This window comes from Eleginops maclovinus, chromosome 10 (assembly GCF_036324505.1).
Source record: "Eleginops maclovinus isolate JMC-PN-2008 ecotype Puerto Natales chromosome 10, JC_Emac_rtc_rv5, whole genome shotgun sequence".
Lineage (NCBI taxonomy): Eukaryota > Metazoa > Chordata > Actinopteri > Perciformes > Eleginopidae > Eleginops > Eleginops maclovinus.
The window spans coordinates 1,656,565-1,669,587 of NC_086358.1; the positions used below are offsets into that span (position 1 = coordinate 1,656,565).

A 13,023-nucleotide genomic window follows, 5' to 3' on the forward strand; every position below is an offset into this window, starting at 1 on the left:
CAAAGACACACATCATCTGGGTTTGTTTCCACGTTTCATAATTCATTCTGACTGAGCTTTTCTCTCAGGAGGCACACATCTAAGCGTGGTTCTAAATAAAAATGACTTGCACACAGTTATGTATTTGAATTCAATTCTGGCATTTAACTGGCACCATTATGCCTTTCTCAAATGTTTACGGTGCTTTAATCTGTCCACATATTCATACATTTATAACATCATTTCATTCCACTTTTATATTCGACTGTAATAAAAGGGTATAACATTTTAGATTCTGTATTATATTTATCAATTTGACAAGTTAACTTTTTAATGCATTTTATTTGATAAGCATTACAGTTTATTTAGTTGCAGCTTAATCTATTATATTGTTCTGTATTTTCTGTATTTTTGTATATTGTTTACTCTTTATACACTGCTACTGTTTTCATTATATTTCTAACTCATGTGCAATGTCTTTTTTTCAAGCTGCTTTTAAAAAAATCCCAATTTCTGATCAATACATCTAATTTAAATCTACACATCCCCGAAAAACCTCACCACAGGCTCTCATGTGTTACCATTCACTTCCACCAGGGGGCACTACAGCCCCACATTAGAGCTGCCCCCCCCCCACACACAGTGTTTGGTAGGAACGATGGAGGAAGACGGATAATATCGAGCGGGTAAAATATGACGACAGCGAGACCTCTGCTTCCTCCCCACAAACTTCCCCCTCTGGAAATAGCTGCTGCAGTGAACAACAAGCCCCCCCCCCCCCCGCTCCAGCTTTCCCATGGCACTGTGACCTGTCTGTGACTGGCAATCCTCTACAGGGACCACCACACACACACACACACACACACACACACACACACACACACACACACACACACACACACACACACACACACACACACACACACACACACACACACACACACACACACACACACACACACACACACACACACAGGCAAAGGGGCCCAAAGTGTCAGGAGCCCCCCAGGACTTCACTTTCAACATGTCACTTGGACGTCAGAGACTTAAAAAGGACGAGATAAAGACTCAGCAGGACTTTGAAAGAGGGCACAACTAACACTCAATTTGAGATGACCACAAAGAGACACAAAACCAGGTCAAGAAGGCCCCCCAATGTCCAGAAAAATGAAAAAAACTACCAAAAGAAACACAAAAAGATCTCAAAACAACAACAAAGACACTCAAGAGGACCACAACAGACACAAAGCAACTACAGACGGGCCGAAAAACAACTACAAGAAGAAACTAACGACTAACAGAAATTCAGAAAGACACACTGAGACCCTAAAGGACTACAACAGGACACAAGACATCTCATAACTACATCTAAAAGAGACTACACCACTTTAGTGTCTGTGTGTCTTCCCATCTCATAACCCCCTCCATAAATGCATCCACTTATACTTTGAAAGGATGCCAGGATGTGTAATGAATGCTTCCTAATATGGTCGTATCGTCTATAGCTTGTTTACAGGACGGCCGCAGTCATCACATGGAGACAGAGGAGACACATTCCTCTGAGAAACCCATTAATACAGAGAGCCGTGTCCCTCAGCATGGACCAGATATTCAATACTGTTTCAGAGAGGGAGAGAGACCAGAGAGTCCTCTGAGCATCCTCACTGCCCGACCCCCGGCAGGAAGTGACCTCAGAGCATCCGTCATGTCATGCAGTAAACACAGAGGATCCAACAATCTGACCTACACGATGCAGCGGTGCAGAGAAGATGTACTTCTGTGAACCGACCCGCTTTGCAAGGGTTCATTCCACAAATATCCAAGGGTGACCTCCACAGGTAATAGCAGAACACCTCTCAAACTCAAATGTTCCTCACCTCCAGCGGGGGCTCCAGACATGAAGGTGAGTCTGCTCTGATGTTCACAGAGTCTCTGGTTATATCAGCAGTGGGCGACTCCATGGGACCATCTCCACCTCCTCCTCCTCCTCCGGACCTCCAGGGAGAACCCCCAGAGCTGGTCCTGTCCATGCCCAGGGCCAGAGGGTTGTGCTGGGGGGACCTCGCCTCCATGTTCCCCCCTGTCAGCTGCCTCTCCAACTCCAGCTCGGCCTCCAGCTCCGCCTCCTCCTTGGCCTCCTTGTTGCTCTCCTCCAGGTGCTTCATCAGGACGGCGATGACCACGTTGACGAGGACGAACTGAGCGGTCAACACGAAGGAGACGAAGTAGATGGGGGAAACCACGGTGTTGTAGCAGGTGGTGGTGGAGTCCTGACCGCAGTCCCTCAACGTGTCCTGTAAGCCAAACAGCGGGTGTTTTCAGAGGATTTTGACTTATTTAATATCTAATGTCATGTTTTTCTTCACTATCTCAAACATCAGCGTCAGTGTTACCTTCATAATGCCGTTCCAGTTGTCTCCAGTGGACACTCTGAAGAGCAGCAGGAAAGCCATCCCAAAGTTTTTGAAGGTAGCGTAACGCCCGAGACCTTCACACGGGTGGAGCTCATCACAAACTGTGTGGAGGAGGGGGGGGGGGGGTGATGCAGATAATCAGTTGTAACAACATAGGGCTTTGCAATTACATTTTATGAGCTGTAAATCTGAAAGCTACCAGCGAGAGTTTGAAAAAGAGAGATCAATATGGCATTTCAACAAAGCAATAACCATCGGATGGATTGAAGCCACAGAGGGGAATCATTAGACACTGGGTGGAGTGTAAACTGTTTGCATGTGTTAATCTGTGTGTGCACTTTATCTCCTGACTGCTGGGTGCATGCGTTCTTACTCAAGTCACCAAACAGCTCCACTCCCAGCGCTGCGAAAATAAAGAAGAGGAGCATGAAGAGGAGGCCCAGGTTCCCCACCTGCAGAGAGACAGGAGGAGAGAGAGGTTAGAAAGTAAATTAACGGAGGGTGACGAAGAAACCGGAGACAATACCAGACATGCTATTTGTTAAACTTATTTCGAGCATCGATAGCTTAGCATTTGATCTAGGTGAGATTTTCTCAGTGAAGGCCTTACCACATCTTGGTTGTGATGAAAAAACAACGCAGAAATAAGAGATACTCGCCTAGAATATTAAGAGAACTAAGATCTAAAGAAAGGTTTTAATAGAAATGCAAAGACAGATGAGCAGCTCCTGGTATCCTATTGACCCGGGGAAGATCACTGAAGTCTTCGTGGTGTAGGGATTACACTTAACACATTGCATACCCTCATCAATGGAAATATTTCTATCAGATCTGGTGGGACGTTTTGCACCAGCTGCTTCTCTCTACCTCTAAAATCTGAAACCAAGGACCCATTGTTGAAAAGAAATGAATCTGCTGCCGTTACTACCGTTAACTGAATGACACAAAGTCTGAATTAGAATATAAGGAGCTCTCTTTGAATATATGCTAAAGATAACAGAGAATAACAGCTTTGAGTCGGGTTTAGTTGGGTAATAGAAATCTTCACGGCTGCTGCTCCAGTCAATGTGCTCCCACTCCCAGCGCCTCCTTGTTATCCGATTTATTAATCATGAACACTTCTGACAAGCTCCAGGAGGAATTAGCCCCCAACAACACAACATTCCCCTCTGAATGACAGACAGAGGTAGAATCAAAGAAGGCTGCAAACTCAGGACTGAGCGTCACTTCTGCAGAAGTTGTACTAATTTACCAACTCAAATCCACCCACCATCCTTCAAAACAAAACCTGACGCTACACTCGCTTCCCCGTCGCTGCAGGAGGCGGGTATGCAAATAATAGACTCAGAAAAGCTCCTGGGAACCGGAGACGCTCTGAAGACTATATGAACCAAAAAAGGAAACTCTTCTGCGATGTAATGTTAGGGACGGGCTCTGCGGGACGTGTTAGAGATGAAAGGCGGTGGAGGAACATCGGGAGGAGGAAGGAAAGCAGGATCTAATGACTTTCTGCTGGATGCTTCTTTAACTACCTGAGGCAGGGCTTGCATAACGGTGTCCAGCAGCGCTCTCATCCCCACCGCCATCTTCAGGAGCTTCAGCACTGTGGGGACAAACACATCAACAATATTCTCACCAACATGAGGATATTCAGTCTTACATGAGCAACGATTTTTTAAAAGTCAAATATTGAATAGAAGATGTTTAAACATATTTACACACAATCAATACAAATACAGATAAAACGAAATAACACAAGACCTCCAGGATGTATGATGGAATTCATGATTTGGATCAGTCTGTTCTTACAATATATGACTTTTTCTTTAAGAGTTTATCTTTTTCTGAGAAATTTGAATATTTTCTCAGAAAGTGAAGTTTTTCTAAATGTCTGACTCTGAGAAATCTGACTTTCAAAGTATCCTACCTTAAAGACACCCTATTCTGCTCTTTAGGGGATTCCTTTTCCTGTAGTGTGTTATGTTTCTGTGTATGTAAATGGTCTGCAAGGCTAAAATCCCTGTCTTTCCTACAAAGGGAGTTTCTCTCCCACACACTCTCCCCCCGCCCTGAAACACCTCCATTACGTATTGGTGAATGAGCTACAGGCTAGCAGCTAATTAAAGCTAATTATCTCTAAAATAGGGGAGTAAAAAGTACAATACTGGGTTCTGAAATGTATTGAAGTAGAAGTATAAAGTCTGCTAAATTATAACCATCTTCCTTCCTTAGACTAACCCTGTGAAAGTGGATCCACAATGTTCCTTTTTTATCAAGCAACATTTTCAGATGGCCTGATGGAGGTCATGTCTTCATGACTGGGGTCGCAGTTTGATGAGGTCACTGATACGGTGATTGGGGGACCAATGGGGGTGCACCAAGACTGACAGCGTTGCAGTTGTTATGCCTTATGTCACATAACCGGAAAACCATCTGAGCTAACGTTAGCAACAACTATGCTAGCAGCCCCCTTTGAACACCAAAAAACGTTTGAGAAACACAGATCTTTAACTCCTTTATTCACAGGTTTCATCCCATTGACTGTTAATGTTAGAGAAGAGAAGACCTCTAAGGATCACTCTCTTCTGGATGTAACCTCCTAAATGAGTTAAAGAATTGAAACATGCTGAGCTAACGCTACCGGTTGTCCTTTTTCCGCTGTACAACGAGGTGTAAACGCTGATTTTTACCAATTTTTAAAGTATTTTAAAAAGTTTTGATTCCAATTTCTGCAACTACTCTGTTGTCTTTGTTATGACTAAGAGGCCTCCTGACATTCACCTACATTTGAACCCCCTGAACTCCATTAGTTCTCTTCCCCGATTCTCTGTTTGCTCTCTGCTCTCATTCCTCTTCATTTATTCTCCTCCTCTTCCTCTCAACTTTTTTCCCACTCCTCTTCCCACCATCTCATAATCTATGTTCAGGTCAGAAGGTATTAATCATCCTCCTTTTATTTCCCCTCTCTCCTCCTCTCGTTTACTCCCTCCATACCTAACCTCAGCTTAATTCCCTTACTGTCAGAATGTGCTTTGACTCCCCCCCCCTCACCCTGAACTGTCTCCCCTCCTCTCCTCGTCCTCCCCCCTCTCCTCTGCACTGTAACTCCTCTCTGCTGTGATTGTCAGCTCTGTGTTCTCGGAGCCATCTGGTCCCCCCCCACCCTGCTGAGAGCTACAGATAAAGAGGGGAGACCCAGAGACATGGCTGAGAGACATAGTCTTCAAAGAGGAGCTCAGAGGAGTCAGGACAGAGATGAAGGAGACTGAGAGAGGGATGGGAGGGAGGGAGGGAGGGAGGGGAGGGTTAGAGTTTCTTTACCTCGTGCGATCCTCAGCACCCTCATGATGCGGATGATGGTGGGGTTGATGGGCAGAGTGTTTCCATCGATCTCCTCCAGAGTGATGCCCATGATGGAGAGCAGCACGATGGCCAGATCCAGCTGGTTCCACCTGCGCACACACAGACACACACAGACACACACAGACACACAGACACACACACACACGCACACACACACACACACACACACACACACACACACACACACACACACACACACACACACACACACACACACACACACACACACACACACACACACACACACACACACACACACAATGACACTGATTTAAATCCCATCATTAACTTGAAACCCTATGATTTATGCAATTGGTTGCAAAAACCGAATAAAATAAATCATCAAAATCATTATTTTTTAACAACTCGTTTCCTTTTGTCAAGACATATGAACTCAAGTCATATCACCATGAACTGGAGAAGCAATTCTGATCATTTTGGGGAAAAACTAAACAACACTGCAGCTCATTTGGACTTTGAAGAAGCGAACACTCCAAAAAGTCTAAACCAAGATTTCTTTAATGCTAAGAGTTAGCTTAGCATACAGACTGGAAACGAGGGGAAATGCTAGCCTGGGTCTTTCAAAGGTAACAATCTCACTGATGTGAAGATACAACGTGTTCGTCAGCGGCTTTGGAGGTGCTGCCAGGAGGATCATTTCAACAGAGCCGGGATAGCTGTTTGTAATGCTTTCAGACTTTATATACTGTATTTCACAAACTGTTCCCTTGAAAATGTGCCATATTGGTGCATGTTGATCTATTCTCAGTTTTGTTTTGGTTTATTGAGTACAAGAGTACAAGATTTCACCCTTTTGACAGAAAAGAAAACCAGGATTTCTTTTGTTTTCCTCCTCCATCTCCTGCTGATTTAAAATGATTCATCACTGCTCAGTCAAGAGTAACCAACAAAAGACGATCTCCACATTGATCCACACAGACACCGGAGAAGTGTTGCAAGACAGGTTAGATATCGTCTTTATGGACCTCTTACAGCCATGTCCCTACATTTCAGTAAGAAAACCAGGCTGCAGACCGATCAAGTGCTTTGTGAGCAAACACCTCTCTTTACAGCCGTTCAACACTTAAGTAATCGCACACACTTTAAATTTAGAGTCGATTTTCTGCACGGGAGAGAGCAGAGTGTTCCAGAGTTACGAGGCTGATAAAAAGCTGCAATGGTATCATTTAGTTTTAGTATTTCATAACGATCGGATCAGGATGCACTCTCTTCCAGGTACTGAATTGAGATCTGAGCAATCTAATTTGTTGGAAGCAAATCTTATTTTCCAGCGCCCGGACATTAAATAAAAACCGCTGTTTGGACCAAAAGCAGGGAATTAAAAAGCTCATTGCAGATACTGCTGTGTGGAATACGGAGGTTTATCCCTTACATCTTCATTTAGAGTGTGTGCATCAACACAACCTGAAGTCCAACGAGGTGTTCGGGGTCCTCAGAGTCCTGGCTAATGTGGTTGTGTACTGGGGTAATATCAAAGTGGATCGCTGCCAAATGCAAACAGGATAATCTGGCAAAGAAAGCGGACATCTTGGAGCCCTTGGTGGTCAGCGAAATGGTCCAAAAACATGATGCATCCAGCGAGGCGCGTGTGTGTGTGTGTGGGGGGGGGGGGGGGTATACAGTTGTGATTGTGGTGTGGTTTTCAGCGGGAAGCCAGGGATTTCAAAGCTATGAAATCATCTGTGGCGGCGTGTTTTATGGGTGTTTAACGAGGCCGTCTGTATTCATACAAGCCTCACTGAGAAACCATCGGAGCAGCGGAGAGAGAAAGCTCATTTAAGCTCTCCGAACGCTCACTCACATTTTCCACATGACTCAGAGGTTAGAGAGCGGTACCGTTAATCACATTTTACATTTGGGAGGTAAAATGGTTATTCAGACAATTTAACTCACATTCTTTAAATGTTTTCTTATTTCTACGTTATTATTCCCCTTATTAGGAATATTATCTAATGATTGACTAATTTAATATGTATTTATTTATATTCAGACATTTCTAATTCCCTCTTTATATATCAGCATCAATAATAATTATTATTATTATTCATTAATATTAATTTATAATCCCATTTATTTTGGTGAATATTTAAACACATTTTATTTACTTTTAATCATTTAAATTAAATTAATATTATTGAATTAGAATATTTTTTATGAAATTAAATAAAGTTTTATTTATTATTTTATTATTATTTTGTTATTTATTTGCTTGTTTTTTATTAATATGTATTTGTTTAAGATACATGATAAGGAACGTTTTGTATTCATACGGTAAATGAAAATAAGTTTGTAATTGAGGAAAGTACATGAGTGGACAACCTGGATCAATACAGAATCACTGAAAGGAGCAAGGCATTATTTAAATACTCACTTGTCTTTAAAGAAGCGCCTGAACCCAAAAGCCACCAGCTTGAACACGGACTCCAGAACGAAGATGAGGGTGAAGATGTAATTACAGATCGTCAGCGCCTTTTCCAACTCCTGAGGAAAGAAGTCGGGGACAGAAATATTAAAGATCAAGCTTTTGAAAAAGTCAGTAAACCCAGCATTTCATTTTCTGATATCTGAGCCGGGTTTCAGTGCTACTCCTTTAATGAAGTGTGCTGAAACTGCTCTCTGAGACGACCTCTCCACACAGCTGTTCCTGTCTTTGCACTTTCTATACAAGGGGACACTTTCTCAGAGACACTACAAGGCTTGTTTTGCTGCTTAAATACACTATTTTTGTTCCAGGTCTGTGTTGTAAACTCTGTCCTCTCCTCCAGAGCAAGCCTTTCCATAAATAGACTTCCTCACATTGTCCCCCCCCCCCCCCCCTCGTTCTCCATGAAAAGGCCATTAGGATCAAAGTGTCTGCTTTTGCCTGCGGGAGAATTCACAGCGCCCATCTGCATGTGAAAAATGACCTTTAGCAGCGCGACTGGGAGAGGACTGGTGGTCTGAAGGGATTTCACTAAATCCTCGCTGGTGGCAATCCATCGACCCGTAGCTGTTAGTGAAACATCTCTTTAAACTACCAACCAAAGACCCTCTGTTCTGCCTGGAGACATGCCTAACATATTATTATCCAACTGTTACCTAAATATCTTCTATGTTACCCAATTATCTCAGTTTCATAAAAACATTGCATATGAAGATGGACAACATGGCATCAACCCAAAGGTGAGGCAGGGAAAACTCAGTGTAAGCGGATCGGACAAACTAAAAAGTCAAATTACAGGACAGAACCATTTCTCCAATAGTTCGTGTTTCAAAACGATCACTTTTCTCCTAAAATATCTGACTCTAAGGTAGTTCTTGTGTCATCTAGTTCTGAGAGACCAAATGACGTCTCCAGGGTAGGACGGCGAGATGTTGGGCTTTATTTTCGTGCAGGGTTTGGAAATGCATGGTCCCTCTTTATATCCAGTCTACAGTAAAATAATAGACGTTTGCACCAAAAGTCCTTCCTACTTCCAACCCCTGTACTGCCTACCAATGCACCTCATTCCTATCTTACATACAAACCATCACCTGCCTTTAAATCCCCCCAATGTAATCTCCTCAGACATTCCTCCTCTGCTGCCTCTCTCTTCTATGCTGTGCTTTGTTTTACTGTTGAATTGTGTTTATTCCTTCTCTCCTTCTACCATCTTTTGTTCTGTCTCCTTCCTGAGCAGGTGGCCAACAATATGTTGAAGCCATAGAGAATATTTTCAATACGAGTGCAAGACAAATCCCAGTTGGAACAGCTGCCAGGTGGCGATTAACATATGGGCGATAAATCCTAAGTATGCGTAGCAGACCTTTTGTATTAGCATTGGGTTCACTAGATGGGCAGGTTTTGTGGTACCCCAAGTAACCTTACATTCAGGTTGAAGCACTATCTGAATATGGGCTTCCTTCTTTTATGGACTGTGTAATAATCTCACTGTTTTGACCTTCCTTTTATAATCCCTCTTTGCCTTTCTCTGAGGGCTTTAATAATTCTCATCTTATTTTATTTATTTTTCCGTGAACCTGATCCTCGTCTCACCCTTGTTTCAAGAACTGGTCAAGGTGCTGGAAAGGTTTAGTTTAATTTCATCATTTTATTATCATTGGCACAGCTTGTAAACCGGAGACGATCTGAAGCCATAAACCTGTTGTTCCAGGAAGACGTAAATTCATATTACAATGAAGTTTGGTCTTAAAGACCAAATATTCTGTGCCAATACTGAAACACATTCTCACTCCCAAGACTTCAAATACAGATGCTTGGTCACAGGCCAGATGAAGTAGAGACATGTGACCTGCTGTAGTTCCTTTATAGCCCAACATTAGCCTTCTTTAGCTTAGCGGTGGGGACCTGAAGTCATGTGACCGTGCTGTAGTTCCTTTATAGCCCAACATTAGCCTCCTTTAGCTTAGCGGTGGTGAGGGGAAGTCATGTGACCGTGCTGTAGTTCCTTTATAGCCCAACATTAGCCTCCTTTAGCTTAGCGGGGGTGACCTTAAGTCATGTGACCGTGCTGTAGTTCCTCTATAGCCCAACATTAGCCTCCTTTAGCTTAGCGGTGGTGACGTGAAGTCATGTGACCGTGCTGTAGTTCCTTTATAGCCCAACATTAGCCTCCTTTAGCTTAGCGGTGGTGACGTGAAGTCATGTGACCGTGCTGTAGTTCCTTTATAGCCCAACATTAGCCAAAAATCATAAAGTGGTGTTAATACGTGGAACCCTTGCGATGCTAATATCCGTGCTAGCCTACAAAAATATGTAATCCTGCACCACTTTATGTAGATGTCACGATATGGGATTGCATAGAAAGGTGATCAATCAACAAGACAAATATGCATTTATAATTCATGTGCAGGTATAAACATTAAAAGTAAAGAGCCCCCATCATTACCCCCCCCGTCCTCCCCCCGGGCTGACCTTGGGCTGCTGGTAGTGCTCCATGGACATGGTGATGACGTTGAGGCCTATGATGATGGTGATGAACAGGTCCAGGTAGTGGCTGGTGCACATCTTGTGGATGAGCAGGCGAGTGGGGGAGTAATCGGAGTAGTAAGGCTTACTCTGAGCTTCTGTTGGAAGTGGGATATAGTGGGGGGGAAGGGGTGAAGGTAGCAGGGGGAGGAGGAGGAGGAGGGGGGGGGGGGTGGCGTTCAACAAGTGAGATAGGACGTAATACACTGGGAAACGTTACAGTAGACTTGCTGTGTTGAAGACTCCGAAGCTGCTTTGAAAACAAGAAGGTTAGACAAACACAACTCCTGTCACTCGAGATGGTGGACTCACATTAAGAGGGAGTAAAGAGAGATGAGGAGATAAAGGATCAGATCACAGACAGAGAGACAGAGGGGCTCCAGCCGGGTCAAATTCTTTAATTCAATTGAAGTCAGTTAGTTAACTCAGCCCCTTATCATCTGCTAAGCGTGATCCCTTTCCTACCTTACCTGCCACGTCCCTTCCTCTCTACTTCCCCTAATCTCTCTCCCTACATCCCTTCCTTAGTCCCTTCATCCTTAATGCCTACATCACTACAATCCTTCCTCCCTACGCCCCTTAGACCCATTCATTCCCTCCTTCCTTCATCCTTCCCTCCCTATATCCCTTAATCCTACATGCATTCCTTCATCTGTCCTTCCCCGACTTCCCCTCATCCCTCCCTTCCTACATCCAGCAATTCCTCATCCTTTTCCTAAAACCATTCATCCTATCACCCCCTAAATCCTTTCCTCCCTACAACCCTTAAAACACCCATCCCTTCAACAATACATCCATCCTTCCCTATCCCTTTATCCCATCTTCCTAGACCTCTTCCTGGCAGGTGACCTCCCTAATCCTCCTTCAGCCCTCACACTCGTTACCTCCGGTAATTAAATCCAACATATTGTTGTGGTCCTTGTTAGTGACCTCTCCCCTTAGAGAGGGAGATAACAGTGATGGACCAATGTGTGTGTAAGTGTGCGATCGACCTCGTTGAGAAAAGGCCATCTCTTCCCTCCGTCCCTATAACTGTTACCTGCCTCCTCCCTTTATCTCTTCCATTCGTCTCAGGAAAAGATCACAGCACAGGAGAAACCTTTTCCCACACTCATCCATCACTTCCATCCAGAGAGGACAGAAAGATGGATGGATAGGGAGTCAGGACGAGGAAGAGAGAGGACGCTCGATCACTCCACCAGCGAAGGAGAGGCTGTAGGTCTCACAGGGAAAGGAACTCACTGGTCCTCCGGGTGTTTCCAGCCATCCCAATCCGCCCAATTAGCCCAGGTGTGCGGCGCTGGAAATATTCCCATGAGAGTACATGAGTGTGTCTGGAGTTTTCCCTGTAGTGTCGGGAAAACCCTACCCTCATAGATCAGGGAATAAGGCCGGAGAGCGGAGTAAGCAGAATCCACCAACTGAATCACCTTTCCGTCCCTGATATTGAAATTGATCTTTAGAAATAAACCCTTTTATAAACTTACTACAGTCTTTAAGGAACATGCTAGTTTTCTATCTGCATCTGTAATCACTCCTCAAAAGAAAAAGCCTGCACCTCATGAATAATGGATTCCCTCTCTCTGCTAACCAGTCACTGATAGGTCGTATTGACACGACCTGTCCTCCCTAAACAGTTGGTATTCAGCCAAGAGAAGAAGAAGAGAAGTCTGGTTTGTCTTAATTGGATTCTTGTGCTTCTTTTCTTACTTAAACAAGGACAGACATATTTTTAAACACATAAAGGATGGGTAGAAACTCCTTTTGGGGAGTATATTATTTACAGATTGAATGTGTTACTGTTTATTCTTTGGATACAGATTTTATACGTATATCTTTACGTATTTTACTACATTTTTAGACCAACTTGCCTTGTTTACATGCAAATCATTTCCTAATTAGGGATCAATTAAGTATGTCTAATGTTATCATATCTAATTAAAAAGGAATATTTGTGTGTACTGTACCTTTTCCATCACTAATCCTGAAATATTCACCCATGGACTCCACCTTTACACCCTGATACCCTTCTTACTAACTTATATTTCCTTCAGATTTGCTGTTTATTGTGTTCTGTATTAATGCACCTCAAGAAAAGGTTGATCTACTGGCTGCTGTGAATGAAATTATTGAGCAGAAAGTTAACTCTGAATCCAATAACAGCATTAGGAGGAAGTTCAGACTGTTTCATCAACAGGTATTGTACTAACTTTAGGACTATGTGAAATGAACGGGTAATAAGCATCGCCTCTTGGAGAGCTGGTGAGGTTTCACAGAGCCCTGCACTGAGCTTCACCT

At 43.5% G+C, this 13,023-nt stretch overlaps 1 protein-coding gene across 1 annotated transcript in view; it reads right to left on the minus strand.

Moving 5' to 3' along the window:
- The window catches only part of cacna1g (calcium channel, voltage-dependent, T type, alpha 1G subunit), a 135,781-nt gene that overhangs the window by 11,884 nt on the left and 110,874 nt on the right, over positions 1-13,023 (minus strand). Inside the window, 7 exon segments of the mRNA XM_063893793.1 lie at positions 1,857-2,273; positions 2,373-2,494; positions 2,767-2,845; positions 3,926-3,996; positions 5,715-5,845; positions 8,149-8,258; positions 10,672-10,823. Coding sequence (XP_063749863.1) covers positions 1,857-2,273; positions 2,373-2,494; positions 2,767-2,845; positions 3,926-3,996; positions 5,715-5,845; positions 8,149-8,258; positions 10,672-10,823 — 1,082 coding nt within the window.